Source organism: Hyperolius riggenbachi, chromosome 4 (genome assembly GCF_040937935.1).
Source record: "Hyperolius riggenbachi isolate aHypRig1 chromosome 4, aHypRig1.pri, whole genome shotgun sequence".
In the NCBI taxonomy this organism is placed as follows: domain Eukaryota; kingdom Metazoa; phylum Chordata; class Amphibia; order Anura; family Hyperoliidae; genus Hyperolius; species Hyperolius riggenbachi.
This window is the reverse complement of record NC_090649.1, coordinates 272859830-272877857: the sequence shown is the minus strand read 5'-3', so window position 1 is coordinate 272877857 and position 18028 is coordinate 272859830. Positions and strand designations below refer to the sequence as shown.

General features: G+C 46.7%; 1 protein-coding gene across 1 annotated transcript in view; it reads right to left on the bottom strand.

The window, feature by feature from the left end:
- FOXO3 (forkhead box O3) overlaps positions 1-17768 on the bottom strand; it is a 91416-nt gene extending 73648 nt beyond the window's left edge. Inside the window, exon 1 of the mRNA XM_068231265.1 lies at positions 16381-17768. Coding sequence (XP_068087366.1) covers positions 16381-16944 — 564 coding nt within the window. The 5' untranslated portion in view covers positions 16945-17768. The remainder of the gene's footprint in view (positions 1-16380) is intronic.
- Positions 17769-18028: the final 260 nt, after the last annotated feature.

The following is an 18028-nucleotide window of genomic DNA, read 5'->3' as shown; positions in this document are numbered from 1 at the left end:
AGATGAGGGGGAATTAGACAGGCTAAACTCTCTAAATACATACAAGGTGCATTTCTCTATGTTTTCCTTCTATCCTGTGCAAGAGTTACACTTGAAAGGTAGCAATATTTTACTAACGCAATTAAGCAGTAGCATATCTGTAATATCCTATTTTTCCAGGTGCATTTATTACATACGCGTGTATAAAGATTTAAATGACTCAGGGCCAAAATTATGAGTAGACTGAGTTAGAGCATCTTCAACATGGCAGGTCTTGTGGGAGTTCACACCGTGCAGTAGTCAGTACCTATAAACAATGGTCAAAGAAGGGGCAGCTAGCAAAGCAGAAACAAGATCTAAGGTTTTTTAAGACTTTCACAATGTGCAGAGCGATGTCATTGTTTGCTCTGATCAATAATTTTCTTGTATCATTTGTTTAGAGGATACTGGAAAACGAATCTAATCCATTGAGCTCCAACATCACCATTTACAGAACAAAAGGATTTTCTGCTGACGTCTCTAACCTCTAACACATGCTAGATGCATCTTGGAGGAGGTGGCCGGCGGTCGGGGATGCTTCTACCGAGAATCCAGCGTGGGTACAGTTGTCAAAGATCCTCCCAGGCAATTTGAGGGACTTATTCCAAGCTAGGCTGCTCCTCCTACGGCACTGGAAGGCCGAGCTTCTCCATCATTCAATGTGGAAATCCTCAGTCAATATTATGCTTAAGCTGGAAAAACGAATATACCAGCACAGAAAGTGTCCAGCCAAATTAGAGGTGGTTTGGGGTCTTTGGCTTGACACCCCCCCCCGGTCTGGCTAATTGGGACTTGGCTCAAAGCTAGTCCAATGCTGTGTCCAGTTCAGTGCGAGGATGACCATTTTATCCCTACACTGATCAGGGGGTGAACGATCATGCAGGATGTGCACAAAAAATTGCTTTGCATGACATTTATCTCGTCTGTATGTGACAAAGCAGGATGAAACTAAAACAACAACAACAAAATCTATTCAATATTGATTGAAATGTACATAAATTATTCCCTGACCAATTAAAAAAATAAATAACTGCACATTAAGAAGTATGAATCTGAAGCTGCTAAGATGAATAAGAAAGGGTTTACCATAGTTCAGGCTTTGGGAGCAAAAAAGGTGTTATAGGTTCAGTAAATTGTGGCAAATAATGTTTTGTTTTTATTCTTCATGTATAGAGATCAATCGCGCTTAAAGGACAACTGAAGTTACAAGAACATGGAGGCTGCCATTTACTTCCTTTTAGGCTAGTTACACACCAGGACGTTGCGTTTAGGGGACGTTATAGGGCACATAACGTGCCCCTAACGCAACGCCTGGTGCTCTCTGGTGTGGACGTCGGAGTGAGCCGCGTTGTGCAGCTCACTCTGGCGTCCGTGATGCGTACTCTTGGACGCATGCGGCATCACGTGGTCCCGCCCGGCCAATCGCCGCACAAAGCGGCCGCTCCAGGAAGTAAACACTGCACGTCACTGAGTGCAGTGAATATTAATTAGCCAAGTGCCCGGCCGCTCTCCCCAACATGACTGAGCATGTGCAAACAGTCTAACGCGGCTTAGTCGCGGAGAACGCACAGCATGCAGCACTTTGCTGCGTTACAATGTAACGCAACGTGGGCAGCCCACTTGTGTTACATTGCTGTACGTTGGGGGAGCGTTACAGGCTGCACTAACGTGCGCCTGTAACATCCCTGTGTGCAAGAAGCCTTAAACAATACCAGTTGCCTGGCAGCCCTGCTGATCCATTTAGCTCAGTAGTGTCTGAATAACACCAGAAACAAGCATGCAGCTAATCTTGTCAGATCTGACATTAATGTCAGAAGCACCTGATCTGCTGCATGCTTGGTCAGGGTCTAGGGCTAAAAGTATTAAGCTGGGAATACACGGGTCGATCCGGCGGCCGATTAGCTGACGGATCGACCCCACGCTCGTCCTCGCCAGCGCTCCTTATCAGCCGCTCGATTCCCTGCCATTGTCCGCCGGCGGGTATTGAGTGGGCGGGGGTCGAGCAGCGTGATCGGACCAGCTGAATATTATCAGCTGGCCGGATCAGCTGCTCGATACACGGTACAGAAACATACCGTGTATCCCCAGCATTAGAGGCAGAGGATCAGGACAGCCAGGCAACTGGTATTGCTTTAAAAGGAAATAAATAAGGCAGCCTCCATATCCCTCTCACTTCAATTGTCCTTTAAAGCCCAATCTACACGATACGATTCTATTTACGATCCGATTAAATCGGATCGTAAATAGAATCGTAATCGAATCGTACAAAGAATCGTATTGTGTAGATTGGGCTTAAAGGGATACTGTGGAGGGGGGGGGGGGAATGAGTTGAAGTTACCCAGGGCTTCTAATGGTCCCCCGCAGACACCCTGTGCCTGCGCAGCCACTCACCGATGCTCCGGCCCCGCCTCAACTTCACTTCTGGAATTTCAGACTTTAAAGTCGGAAAACCACTGCGCCTGCGTTGCCGTGTCCTCGATCCCGCTGATGTCACCAGGAGCACACGGCGCAGGCACAGACCATACTGGGCTTGTGCTATACACTCCAGGTGACATCAGCGGGAGCGAGGACATGGCAACGCAGGCGCAGTGGTTTTCCGACTTTAAAGTCTGAAATTCCAGAAGTGAACCGGAGGCGGGGCCGGAGCATCGGTGAGTGGCTGCGCAGGTACAGGCTGTCTGTGGGGGACCATTAGAAGCCCTGGGTAACTTTAACTCATTTTCCCCCGACCCCCCTAAAGTATCCCTTTAAGAGTAGCATAAGATGTAGATAGGTAAGATAAACAAATAGGACTAGGATTTTGGTAGGAAACAGGAACAAGAACTTCATGCAGACTACTGGGATCTGAGCCCAGGAACCTGCCTAGAATGGTATCGCACAAGTACTAGAAACTCCGTAACCAAGTTGTTAAAAAATAAATAAATAAATAAAGTTTGCATTTAGCTTTCTATTACAGTTAAAAACATCCCTCCTTTTATCCTCCGTTTCTCTACAGAAAGCCCAATTTTAGCACCACGTTAAGAAGTAGAAAGCATAACATTACTACTAGACACTGACACTTTTTTGTGAAAAGACATCTGTAGCACAGTGTTGGCCATCTTATAGACTGAAAGGTTAGTCTTTCTACTTAGGATGAGACACTGCTGTGAATTCCTGGAACTGTCTGGCCGCCTCCTCCAGTTGTTCCCCCTCTACTGCTGTGAGATGTATGGAGTATTCAAGTGCTGTCTGAATGACACAAGCTACGCCTACCAACACCACAAGGAGAACAGAGGTTTGCATGCATTTGAAAATTGGTAACAGCAAGTCCTGGTATTTGCCTTTGTTTTTAATGTCTACCTGTCACTCACAGTAGCAGGGTAACACACTCTTATCTATAGAGGGAGGGGTTGCTGCAACAGAATACAATATCTGGACAGGATGGTCCTAAGGACTGGAGAGGCTTTCATAGACATATGACTGTAAGGGCCTGTTTCCACTACACGCAGATTGGATGCAGAAAAACGGACTCCAATGACTGCCTATGGGCCTGTTTCCACCAAACGCAATATTTCTGATGCAGATTTTCCTATAGGCATTCATTGGAGTCCGTTTTTCTGCATCCAATCTGTGTGTAGTGGAAACAGGCCCTTATGCAATCTGACTGCAATACATTTAACAGGCAGGGGGGAAAAAAATATATTCTACTTACCCGGGGCTTCCTCCGGCCCCTTGCAGCAGACAGGTCCCACGCTGCAGCTCCACTCTCAGTTGCCAGCAGGGCTGTGGAGTCGGTCCAAAAACCCACCGACTCCGACTCCTCAGTTTAGGATTCCACCGACTCCGACTCCTCTAATTTGCATATTACAATTTTGTTGATTAAAAGTATGTAACATGAAATTCGTCTCTTAACTGCCAACGCTTAGGAATTTTACAAGACAACTGAAGTGAGAAGGATATGTAGACTACTATATTTATTCCCTTTAGACTAAAACTAGTCCTTGGTAAGAGTACTTGTAAAAGGTACAAACCGGAACAAAGAACATCTATCAGGCCCTAGGCAATGTAACTGTGGGTACATGTAAGAATGATGTGCAGGTACTCTGCAGGGGAATGAGGAGATTCTTCATCTATTACACATTCTTCATGCACAATCTGAACAAGGTTTATGGGTGACAGACAACACCTCTGTGTTCAATGTGCACAGCATTCTCAGTGGATTCCCTGCAGCTCTGTGGGGAGTGCATATGTAGAGTATAGTACTACTGTGTGACAAAGTAAACCTGAGACAGATGAAGTTAAAGTTTTATACATACCTGGGGCTTCCTCCAGCCACCTTCAGGATAATCAGTCCCTCGTTGTCCTCATCCACCACCTGGATCTTCTGCTATGAGTCCAGGTACTTGAGCCAGTCGGGCGTAGTGCGCATGCACACACTCCGCCGCCAGGAGCATACTACACCTGTGCAGCACTATTGCGCAGGTGCAGAATGTTCCTGGCTGTGGGAGCGGCATGCGGCCGGACAACGCTGACTGGCTGAATTACCAGGACTCATAGCAGAAGATCCGGGTGGTGGAGGACAGCGAGGGACTGATTAGCCTGAAGGGGGCTGGAGGAAGCCCCAGGTATGTATAAAACTTTACTTTTCATCCATCTCAGGAACCCTTTAATTTGTAGTCACCAAACCAAATTTTAACAACATATCAAATTATTTGATTTCATCAGCAAAGGGAGTGCATACATTTGCATAAATCAGCATCAGTGCAGAATTATTTCAATCTCATTGACCATCTCTATTAGTGACACAGCTACACATCAGGCTTTATTCTTACAGCATAGATGTTATTTAGTATATATAAGAGCTTCCTGTGTACACATCATATATACAGTCACAATCAGATATGTATATCTGACCTTAAAAATACGGGGACTGCTTTATTGAAGCAGCACAAGTAACTAATTTTGATTGGTTTATTTCATTTTTGTGGACTAAGCACAGCTATTACTGTATATATACATTATTTTTAATGACTATTATCTGAGAAATAGAACATTTTATCATATTTTCTATTTTAATTACAGTTACAAATTCATTAGGAGTCGGAGTCGGTGCATTTTTTCCCGACTCCGACTCCAGGCACCCAAAATTGCCCGACTCCACGACTCCGACTCCACAGCCCTGGTTGCCAGCCTGGGGTCCCCGTCGGTGCAGAGGTCAACCTCGCAAGGTCATCCTCTACTGCACCCATTTCAATCAACTCCACGTTGTCCGGAGTTTACTGCGCAGGCGCAAAACTACTGTGCCTGCGCAGTACACTCTGGGTACTGTGGACTTGTGCAGGCGCAGTAGAGGACAACCTCACGAGGTCGGCTTCTGCAGCGGAGGGGACCAGGAGCCAGTGGCTGAGAGCGGAGCTGCGGTGTGGGACATGTCGACTGCCAGGGGCTGGAGGAAGCCCTCTTTTTACTGAGCCTAGACATTCCCTTTAAAGAATTAGCCATACTAGCTTGCCGGTTAAAAACTATATTCAGAAACAAAAATACCAAAATTAAAGATTGTAAGAAAATCTGTAATGAAAAAAACTCCCCGTGGGGGTACTCCCCTCGGGTGGGGGAAGCCTCCAGATCCTATTGAGGCTTCCCCCGTCCTCCTCGGTCCAACGACGGCAGAGAAAATCCTCCCGGAGCGGCGGTGATGTAGATATTTACCTTTTGGCTCCAGCGCAGGAGCAGTATCCGCTCTTCCCACAGAGATAGGCGAAAATAGCAGATCTCCGTCGGGCCGCTCTACTGTGCAGGCGCGTCTCCTGCGCAGTACAGCGGACCCGACGGAGATCGGCTCTTTTCGCCTATCTCCGTCAGAAGAGCCGCAACAGCGCCCCCGCTGGAGCCCGAAAAGGTAAATATTGCATAGGTTGTCAGATTTGTCGCCTGTGCGTTCCGGGGCTGCAGCGAGACCGCCGTGGGACACAGGAGGAGGACGGGGGAAGCCTCGATAGGGTCCAGAGGCTTCCCCCTGAGGCGAGTACCCCCAGGGGAACTTTTTTCAGTACAGGTTTTAATGTAAACAGTAAAGCTATATGCACACTTTGAACTACTGTCGCCCAACATGGATCGGAATGTGACAGTTTGTTGCAGGATGTTCAGGTTAGGTGGGGGTCTCCGATACACATGCTAGATTATCTCCCAATATACAGTAGTCCTTATTGGCAGAGTTTAATGCAGTGTGTGTACACACACACAGATTGAAAACGAATAAAAAAAAAAGGCATGCTCCTTGCGGTAAAACGCAATGCATATATAAAAAAACAAACAAAACAAAAAAAACACACAGGAAAACACATACATCAAAACATATGCATTGATCCGTCACCAACGCCATCTCAGAAGTGAAAGAGCCCTCAGCCAAGGTGATCGATTGTGCTTCTGCCTGCCCATACTGGGCAGGTGTCAGTAAAGAGTGACTAAAGTCTGCATATGCCCAGTAGAATAAAAAGGCTCATGCATGGAAAATAAGAGCTGTGCATGAACAGCTTTGATCTACGTGCGGACCTTACAACGCATGCCCAGTATGGATACGCTCGTCCATTCCCACCCCGGCCATCCATGAACCTCCCAGATGTGCATGTCACTGTTAACCACACTACCATTCACCCTACCTCTTAAGCCCACTGTCTGGGTGCCACCCTGGACTCCACACTCTCCTTCACTCCCCACATCCAAAACCTCACAAAGTCCTGCAACTTCTACCTTTGTAACATCTGTAAGATTCGCCCTTTCCTGACCTCTGCCACCACCAAACTTCTCATCCATGCCCTCAATTTCCCGCCTTGACTACTGCAATGCCCTGCTGTCTGGTCTCCCTATGACCTGAACAGCCCCACTGCAGTCCATCATGAATGCGGCAGCCAGAATTATCCACTGCTCCCATCGCTCCACCACGGCGGATCCCCTCCTTGAATCCCTCCACTGGCTTCCTATCCAGTCCAGAATCAGATTCAAGATACTGTGTCTGACCTACAAATCTGTCCAACCTACATTTCCGATCGTACTCAGAGGTACACACCTAGCTCACTCCGCTCTTCCAATGAACTTCGCCTACCCCCCCCCCCCCCCCCGCATCACCCAGTCCCATGCACGCCTCCAGGACTTCTCAAGAGCTGCTCCAACACTATGGAACTCCCTACCTCCACCCATTAGGGCAGCCCCTCCTTCAACATCTTCAAGAAAGCCCTCAAAACTCACCTTTTCACTCTGGCCTACTACCCCTCACAAGTGCTCTAAACCCACAGCTGAACTCTAGTCCCCTACCTTTCGTGTCCCTACCTCTCCCTCTAGATTGTAAGCCTTTGGGCAGGGTCCTCCTCTTGTGTCCTACCTGATCATGCACCTCCATTACTGTAAACCCATGCTATGCATCTGAGTGAACCTAACTTGCCTAATCTCCATGCTCCCCTCCAGTGACTGCCTAAGCATTACCTTGTACTCATACTTTGCTGCATGATCTGGTCTTTCCTTTATCCATGTATTGTCATTTTGCTGTATGTCACCCCTAAATATTGTCTGTAACCTAAACTAATGTTCAGCGCTGCGTAATATGTTGGCGCTTTATAAATACAATAAATAATTAAAAGGAAGAAACCTATTCGATATGTGTTGGATCAGTGGAACGCAAGTATTTTTTTTCATAACACTACAGAAGTAATTTATGCCTAACCTCCCACTTCATGAAACTACCCTTCCTAATGCCTTACGCTTGCCACTAGTCCAAAAAAAAAAATCTTCCTGGTGTCGACCCTTAACCTCACAAAGTAAAAATATAATCCTCCTTCCAAAAAGCCAACCTTAAACTTCTCTAACAATTCTAAAGGACGACTAACCCTGACTGTTACTAACCTTTCATCATCTTCACCCATCGCCAGTGCTCAATCCATGGCCCTTCAGACAAAATCTCTATGGCTACCTGATCGCAGAGAAAATGCAGTTGGAGACTGACTGCTCATCAGTGTACGGTCTGGTGCCCACTACAAAGCGCTATCGCTAGCGATTTTTGGTAGCACTGCAAGTGAGTTTGGGAGCAACTTCCCTGCTTCTCTACAATATATTGGAATGGAAACGCTCCCAAAATGCTGCATGTCCAGCGATTTGCCTAATCGCAATAGTTTTAGTGGAATCCGTCCCATCCATTTACATTGGCAGAGCATTTAGGGAAATCGCTAGCAATTTAAAGTGATCCCTAAACACTCAAAAAAAATGCTCTATAGAGTGCCAGCCCTACAGCAGTGATAATGCAGGTAGCAAATGGTTGCCCAAGAAAGTAGCCATTGGCTATTGATTGGCTATTTTGCACAAACAAGAGAAAAAAAGTGGTGTGTCATAGCTGTGGATATCTTGAGAGGCATTTTCATAACTCTGTCTTTGCATCCAATCATCAGTGCATAACTTACCCACAGCCACACATACAAACAGTTGGGATAGCTGCAAGTCAGCTTTCAATGTTGACATTCTCTGAACACAAAATGCTGGTGGAACAGGTTTAAGAAACAATACTTTGGAATAACAGCCAGACAGTAAAGAAGCTTATGCATATACTGTAAATCATACGCCTCACAACTGACTGGATTATTGCTGGATCAGCCTATTGGCATAAGCAGTCTCTCGAGAAGTGGAAAGTGATTGGTCATGTTAATAGCTGCAGCTATATCTTGATGATCAAGACGTATTTAGGTGCATGATAATCTGTTAACAGTCATTCCCCTACAGTCAATCTGATTTTAGAGGCTAAGCTTAGAAATGTCTAACATTTGCATATTTGAATATGAAGACTTTTTCCCGACTTGGTGTTTGGCATTGGGTTTTGTACACGAATAAAGATTCACGGCTGGACTACACTGTCAAACCGCCAAGGTTTAAGGTGAATTTCTAAATCCTGGAGGAAGAAAAAAAAAAAAAAAAAAATACGGTACTTCTATTCATCACAGCAGATGGTTGTTATGACAGCACACTTTCCTTCCTCCAGTTGTAAATAACTTAATGTGAATGTTACTATTGCTATTATTATTACAATTTATACAGTGTCTGAATATTATGCAGAGCTGTTTATTAAATAAGGGGTGCAGATTACTGACTAGATCCAGTCACAAAAACATAGCACAGGAAGTGAGGTGTACCCTGCCATAAAAACAGCTTACAGTCTAAAGCTAAGTGATATACATGGGTCTATGGGGACTGGATCCAGCAAACAAATGTTCAGGGAGTAGCAGCAATCGATCTATTACCTTGCTTGATGATGATCAGATTTTTAGCAGAAAGTCCATTGAGAAGGGATCGAACTGATCGGAGCAGTGCTTTTCATTTGGGCGCAGCCAGCGCCGCCATAGACTGTAATGGGAATCAGTCTATAGCGGCGCTCAGTGAGTAACGTCGGCTCTGTCAGAAGACGGAGCCGAAGTTGCTTAAAAACAGAATAATTCGGCCTCCAGCACTCCCTGGAAGCCGAATTATTTCATTCCCCCACTATCCATGGCGGCCTGGAAAGGGAATAGTAATTAAAACGGCCCGGACTTGTGCAGAAGCAGGATCAGCCTTATAGCGCTGTATCCTGCGCCCAAGTCTACCGGCGCCAATTTCAAATGTACTCCGAACTGATACCTCCGCTAACTCTGTACTGCTCAATAAAGTGGAAAGCTAGGTGGCCATTGATCCACCACTGCTCCAATTGGTTACATGAAATTGCAACTGGAAAACCCTCAGCCAGCAGACAGGAGGCTCAACGGCCCATGAAGCACACAATTCAGCCATCTATGTGAAGGAAGCTCTGCAGGTCTTCATCGTTGTAAAGTCTCATTTACACCACCTTTCAGCAGCTGGGACCTGGCAGGCACAAAGATTTTCAGAGATTTCATGGTGAAATTGATTACAAATCTGTGTGCAGTGTGTGGTGGCAATCGAGCAGATAGATCCTCTCTCACGCTCTCTCTCTCGATGGCCATATGAAGCAGTGTATGGCCACCTTAAAGGACACCAGAGACGAAATATATAGGAGAAACGGGGGTAGCTGGCATGTATGATGAGCCCTTCGGCACCCTCTTCCAGGTTGTCAAAGTCAGGCATCACTGCGCCTATGCTGTCCCGACTGCGCATGTCACGTGCTTGCACAGAGTTCTCCCAGTCGCACGCTGTAGGACGCGCGCACCCTTGCCAGCGAAAGTGCAGTGATGTCTGACTTAGATGACCCAGAAGAGGGTGCTGTAGGGGAAATTAAAAGTATCAGAGAGGCAGGAAGGAGAAAGGAGGGGGGGCTCACTATACATGCTAGCTCCGCCCATTTCTCCTATAAATTTCAGCTCTGGTATCCTTCAGGCCTGAGCCCACTGCTGCTTTTTAAAAATGCATTAAAAAAAACTCATGCGTTTTCAAATGCATTTTAAGCAGTTTTAAATTTGTTAAAACGCCTCAAACATGTTTAAAAAAATGCTTGAAAAAACGCAGCATTAGCCTCAGGCCCTTAAGAAGATGGTCTTTAATCACATAACTATGTGGTCTCACAATACAGTAGGTAGCCAATTATACCGAATCAGTAGGTTAATTGCTTAAACCCAGGCCAGCTTGCTGGCACCGGGGGACTTGTCCCCTGGGGACTTCGGTCCCCACCCCAGCTCCCTCTTGGGGGAGCCACCCGTACCATGTGGGAGGCCACATGGCCAGGCCCTTTGGGTATCCACTGGGCAGGTTGGGGTCCTCCACTCCGTCGGGTGACGGAGGACCCAAAAGCCCCCTGCGCTGAAGGCAAAGAGGGAGGTTCCCTTCGGGGAACACCGGAAAGGTGCATGCAACAGGGGCTGAGAAAGCTTTAAAATAAATAAATAAATAAATAAATAAATAAAATTGCTCAATCCCAGGCTGTTCCACTGCGTATCAGTCAAATCTAATGTCAAACTATTTTTATAAGAGAAAAGTTACCTTACGGCTTTTTATGCACTAGTGATTTGAAAGCACTGTGTGTGTTCTTAGTTGAGCAATTTTTTTTTCTTTTGTGGAAATAAATGGTTTTTGTTTTTTAAATAAATGGTTGCCTACAAAATTCCTGAAAAAGCATTGCAATTACAACCTCCATATGCCTTTCAGTACAGTTGTCCTCGTACATCCTCTAGGCATTGCAACTAACATTCATTATAATAGATAGAAATCACAATCGCATCGGCAAGAAAAAGTCCATCTGTTGCATTGAAATTATATTCCAATGCCTTCCAAGTATACAGATGCTAACAAAACGTGAGATAAAAATCTTTGGAAAATCTTCCTGCTAAATTTGGAATGGATCATTCTAGCAATGTAGTACACATGCAAACGATCAGGTCATGCGAAAGACCAAAATGATTTTGTAGTCTATTAAATTCCTTCTTTGCGCTTGTGCTGCTCTCACAAACGTTAAGAGATATCTGATGATCTCATACATACACCTTGTGGAATACAACGATTGTCAGAAGAAGAAGAAGAAGAAGAAAACAAAAAAAAAAAAAAAAAAAAAAACACACACACACACACACACACACACACACACCTCGTCATTTTTTTTCCCCTCAACAAATACTACCAGTTGATCGGTCGTTGATAGTTCATTTCAAGTCTTTTATCTTGCATGAGTACGCAGCATAAAGCCGGCCATACACTAGGCCGATTCCCCGCCGATCGACAGCAGATTCGATCACTGGGATCGAATCTGCTGTCACATCGTTCACGCTACACGCTAAATTTCGGGACAAAATAAATCGATCCCCTCAATCGCCCGCGGGTAGGGAGCGTGTCGATAGCGGCGTTTGAGTGCCCGATGACTGACGCAATAGAGTGGCAATACATTACCTGCTCCGCCGGCGCGACTCACCCCGGTCACCGCTGCTCCGTCTCCGCTCTGGTCTGGTCTCCGGGTCCAGCATGCTTCACTTCTTCTAGCCCAGCAGGAAGTTTAAACAGTAGAGGGTGCTCTATTGTTTAAACTTGCTGCCGAGCAGGAAGAAGTAAAGCATGCTGGACCCGGAGACCAGACCAGAGAAGACAGCGGAGAAGACAGCGGAGACCTGGGGACTGGAGTCGCGCCGGCCGGAGCAGGTAATGTATGCGGGCATGCGGAGCGGCGGCAGCACCACCACAGATTGTGAACGGTTTCAGGCTGAAATCGGTTCACAATCTGTTTGCAGTAAAGGCAGTCATACGATCCCTCTCTGATCAGATTCCATCAGTGTATGGCTACCTTAAGTCTATGGACTGCATGCTTCACATCGGAAATGCATTATGTGACTTTTAAACAATGTTTCAATCCTATCTTTCAGAACACAAGTCACAATGGGCACAGTGTGAAACTATCCTAACCCTCAAACACCATGCCGTCTATATTTCGAGTGATGGGCTGGTACAACTGGTTTTCTTGTCAAGGAACCATTGCTTTCCTGATGGATAAATGAATGCCATAACACTCACTCAGAAGCTGTGGTTACAGTTGACTTATTTGGTTTCATTGTTGCGCAGTAAAAATAAAAAGTGCAAAAACCAGTGCATCACAGGCAGAAAATTGTGCATGGCATTTGCCTGGCGCTTTCCTGGTGTCTGTTAGGGACCTTTCACCACCTGTCACCTTCTCTCCTGCACTGGCCAGGAGCTTGTTAGTGCACACTACCGGCGCTGAACAGGTGCCCCCCCCAACATGTGTTCATCTGTCGCATAGTAATGCCACTGCGTGTTAACACTTGACACGCAATTCGGCTACATTTAAATTGCATCGGCAGGCAGGAGTGGGTCTTCCCCCTGAAGACCCACTGCTGTCAGTCAGGTCTGATTGTATTGCATACTCTGTGAGAACATTCATACTGAGCATGCACGGGATTTCGGAGGCAAGGGGAGGGAGAGGGGAGTGGAGTTTACACAGGCTGAGAGGCGGAGATGCACAGCTGATTACCTGAGTAATGATAGCAAGCCCAACATGGCAGCTCTCGTATCAGAGGAATAAATAAATAATTATTTGCTGTTGAAGCTGTTTACAGCTAGATTTAAGGGACCCATACACTCAGCCGATTTTCTGGCCGACCGATCGATCCTGATCGATCGCAAATCGCTTGGCCAATCGACCGACGGCCGATTTCGATCGATTTTCATCGAACTGGCAGGGTGGAAAATTTAGGTCGATCTGATGAGATTGCTTATCAGTTTGCATTGGCCTTAATGGAAATCTGATGGCAAAAAAATCCCATCAGATCGAATTTCAATAGATTTCAAACTGAAATCTATTGGAATTCTATACTGGTAAAAAAATGTTCTAAAAACGCATCAGATAGATCATCAGATGCATTTCTTATCTATCTGCTGCCAATCTGACGAGTGTATGGGCACCTTTACTGTGTAAACTATCTAAACTTCAGATAAGTTATAAAGACAAGTTACGGGTTATAGTTAGTTTTTCACCTCTGATCCGCTTTAAATACAATTGCACAATTTTACTGCAATTGCAATTTTAATGCAAGTCAATGGGAGCGGGTTTTTGTTTTTTAAGCTCTCAGAACGCTCTGGAGGCCAAAAAACCCTCAGAAAAGCGCTTATAGTGTGTCTGAACCCATATGCTGGGGATACACGGTACGTTTCTGTACCGTGTATCGGCCAGCTGATAATATTCAGCTGGCCCGATCAAGCCGCTCGACCCCCGCCAGCGTACAATGGCAGGGAATAGAGCGCTAATAAGGAAGCGCCGGTGGGGACGAGCGGTAATCGATCCGCGCGCACACGTGTATTCCCAGCATAAAAGACAGGAGAGAGAATTTCCAACTAATCATTTTTATTGCTCCACAAGAAGTGGAAATTACCTGGGCTGAACTGGAACTTAACACTGAGCTAAAAGGTTCAAAAAGCTGATCATTAACTACCTTATGGTGGGCATACACGGCTCGTTTTTGAGCCATTTAGATGGCTCGATAGATAATTTCCAACATCCGATCTCCCGCTCAATTGTTTTGCCTCTAAATTCCTGATAGAAGTGAATGGAAAAAGATAAGAAAAATAAGCGGAAGAGAATCGACTTCAGAAATCGAGCGGGTAAATGATCGAACGGGAGAATCGAGCGGCAAAAACGAGCCATGTATGCCCAGCATAATAGATATATTAATTGCAGTAAGCTTTAAAGGGACTCCGAGCAGTGCAGAAACTATGGAAAGATGCATATCATTTTAAAGCTCTCTTTCTCCTCTTTCCAATGATATATAAACCACCACCCTACGTCTTTTAGTTTTCGCTATTTTCGCGATTGAAATTGCCGCGACTTCGATCGCGAAAATAGAGAAAACTAAAAGGTGTAGGGCAACGATTTAGGTGTCGTCAGAAAGAGGAGAAAGAGAGCTTTAAAATGATATCCATCAAGCCATAGTTATATTGTATTACACAGGCCGACACTTTCCCCAGTGTCAGCAGCTCCATTCTGCTGAATGCAGCTGCTGACTTTGACAAAAAGTCGCCCTGTGTAATACAATATAACTATGGAAAGATGGATATCATTTTAAAGCTCTCTTTCTCCTCTTTCTGACGACACCTAAATCTTCACCCTACGCCTTTTAGTTTTCTCTATTTTCGCGATCGAAATCGCGGCCGCGGCAATTTCAATCGCGAAAATAGCGAAAACTAAAAGGCGTAGGGTGGTGGTTTATATATCATTGGAAAGAGGAGAAAGAGAGCTTTAAAATGATATGCATCTTTCCATAGTTTCTGCACTGCTCGGAGTCCCTTTAAGTGGGTACCTTCCAAATCAAATAAGCCCACTGTAAAGTTTCAGTTCCACTGGAGCTCCACTTACTGAAGTGCATTATAAAAAGAGAAAATAAATACATAAATCTTGTGAATCTCACTTTACATTGTTATGAGTTAACCTTTTAGTTTGTATACCTGCATTGCAATTCCAACTGCCGGATTAATGCAGTGTGTGAACACTGTGCAGAAACGCGAGCAGCAACTGGTCTGCATTGGTGTGAATGAGACCTAAGGACTCTTTTGCACTAAGTTAAAGGACTACTGTAGTGGGGGAAAAAAAAAAAAAAGTTAAACTTACCTGGGGCTTCTAATGGTCCCCCGTAGACGTCCTGTGCCCGTGCAGCCACTCGCCGATGCTTCGGTCCCCGCCTCCAGTTCAACTTTTGGAATTTCCAATTTAAAAAAAAAAAAAAATTTAATCGGAAAACCACTGTGCCTGTGTGGCCGTGTCCTCACTCCCGCTGACATCACCAGGAGCGTACTGTGCAGCCACAGACCGTACTGGGCCTGCACAATACACTCCTGGTGACATCAGCGGGAGCGAGGGGGCGCAGTGGTTTTCCGACTTTAAAGTCGGGAATTCCAGAAGTGAACTGGAGGCGGGGACCGGAGCATCCGTGAGTGGCTGTGCGGGCACAAGATGTCTGCGGGGGACCATTAGAAGCCCCAGGTAAGTTCAACTCTTTTTCCCCTACCCCCCTACAGTACTTCTTTAACTGAGCAAAAAAAAAATAATAATAATAAATCGCCCCAGGCAATATTGCTGCGATGTAACCATTCAGTGAGGCATACTGTACAATGAAAGAAAGCCTCACTGCCGTTGTAAACATACACATTACCTGGTTAACGCATAGTGTACTGCATCAGAACCCGGCACACCGAATGTGAAAGCCCCATAAGAATATCATTGCATCGCGTGTTGATGATATTGTCCACTGCAGTCCAATGTAAAAGACTAAGGGCTCATTCACACTATGTGCGGTGCATCAAAACTGACAGCGCAGCACAAAGTGTACGATTCAAATGGCAACAACATGAACGTTACCAATCACAATACAGCTGTGCGTTCCCATGTAACGCGTCTGGCAACATTTTATCGCACAACGCACACATTTTCCGATGGGTTCTACTGCAGACAACTGCACTTTAGTGCGCCACAACATGCATTTTGTGAGATGGCAACGCAAACACGAAAATTATGCTAGTGCATGCATTCTGCAGCGAATGAGCCCCAAGTGCAAAGGGGTCCAAAATGTGCATACACACATCTTGACTGGCCAATTTTACTACTCCATGCACTACGAGGTTCATCAACATATTGTGAATACTATGAACAGACTGTGTAGCTAAGCTCTCCCAGTACATGGAGGTAGTAGTATGAGAGCACACTGGGTGCCCTGCTGGAAGCCCTGTGTAGTAAAGAGCACACGTTGGGGCATATGACAAGTGTGCACTGCATCTGTAATAAACACAATATTATTATCATCACTCGCTAGCAGCGCTGAGTCTCCCCCTCCCAGGAGTGTGGCGATGATCTCACCCTGACACTCAGTAACCGAGAGGAGAGGGGGGGGGGGGGAACCGTGCTCTGTCACTCACCTTCCACCCCGCAGAGCTGTTGCTGTCGCCCTTGTCCTTGAAGTAGGGCACGGAGCGCACCATCCAGTCATAGATCTGGGAGAGGGTGAGCCTCTTGTCCTGAGAGCTCTCGATAGCCTTGGTGATGAGGTCTGCGTAGGACATGTTCCCCCATGCATTCCTGCGGGACGAGCACTTCCTCTGCTGCCCGCCAGTCCCGCTCAGCGATCCCGCATTCCCTCCGAGCGCAGCCTGCGCCGCCTCCACTCCGCCGACCGGGGCAGCTAGCACGGTCATGGTGGCCACGTCCCCGCCGCTGAGCAGCAGCAGCGTCCCCTTCTCCCCGGAGTCGCCGGCTGCCACAGCTGAGGCGGCGGACACCTCCTCGTCATCGTCCTCTTCCTCCGGTATCATGGAGGACGGGTCCCCGGCGATGCCAGGCTTGGCCGGGCTGGCTTGGGAGTCTGGTCTCTGGAGCGGCCATGTGCAGGAGCGGGGTCGGCTCTGTGGCTCAAAGTCCGGGTCTATGTCCACATCCTCCTCATCCCTGGGCGGCGAGGACACAGGGGGCGCCGCTTCTGCCATGCTGCCAGGAGATAGAGCGCTAGGAATAGACGGAACACCTCCTGTAGATGTCAATAGGGCTGCAGCCAGGGAGCCTCCTAGTGCATGGCCATCGTTCTATCCGCCGCTGCAGAGAAAAGCCGCTGATCAGTAAAGCCTAGACGATGCTCGGGTTCCTCAGTCAGGGACATAGGGGCCCCCCAGTGAGATGTGGGTGCAGAGGGGGCTCTACAGGGCTGCCATGCTTCAGTTCAGCAGATAAGCTGGCTGTGGATAGGCTGATGATCACTCTTTGTCCCAAGCTCTGACGCTGTGTACATTAATATCACATCACAGCAGCATCACAGCCATCTAAAAAGAGACCAAACAAAATAAACGTCACGTGCGATGAAACCCCTCATCCACACTAGATCAGATGCAGAGCTGGAGAAAGCCCCATATTCGCAGTGTGAGCTGCGGAGATCTGTGGCATCAAGCACTAAGCAGCTCATAACCTCCTCGATCCTGCTGCTGCCATCTTGACAATTCCCCACACCTCACTCAGGTTCTCTCTTGTTGCAATGGTGGAGCTGCAGCAGTCACACGCAGCACTGCAATGGATAAGGAGGCTCGGAGCTGCTACTAGGAGGTAGCATGCAACGCCTAGCTCCGCTTCTTCCACAGCCGATGCACGGACACTGGTGCCCAGCAGATAGATCTTCTCCTTAGGATGGGTAGCAGATGAAAAGAACAGAGGAATGCCGCATCCGAAAGGAGCTTGACACCCTGCACGCCACTGCTGACTTCCACATTCCTCCTCCTGACAACCACCAGCAGCTACAATATCACTAGTGAGTGAGAGGCACACACAGGGTACAGACAACCTAACAGCAAGGCAGCTCTGCCCACTGGGAGGAGGATCTGCTGGGAGGAGACACATTGTACACTCCTTCATTGCTGTACTCATTCCAACAAAGTCTCTGTTTACATTTCTAGCCATCTGTCTTAACATTTCTACAGTAGTATTTAGCCCCCAAATGACGCAAGATTGTGCTAGAAACACCAAAACACCATAAAAACGTATGGTTTTACATCGTAAAGGCATAGTTTTTGCAACCATGATTGT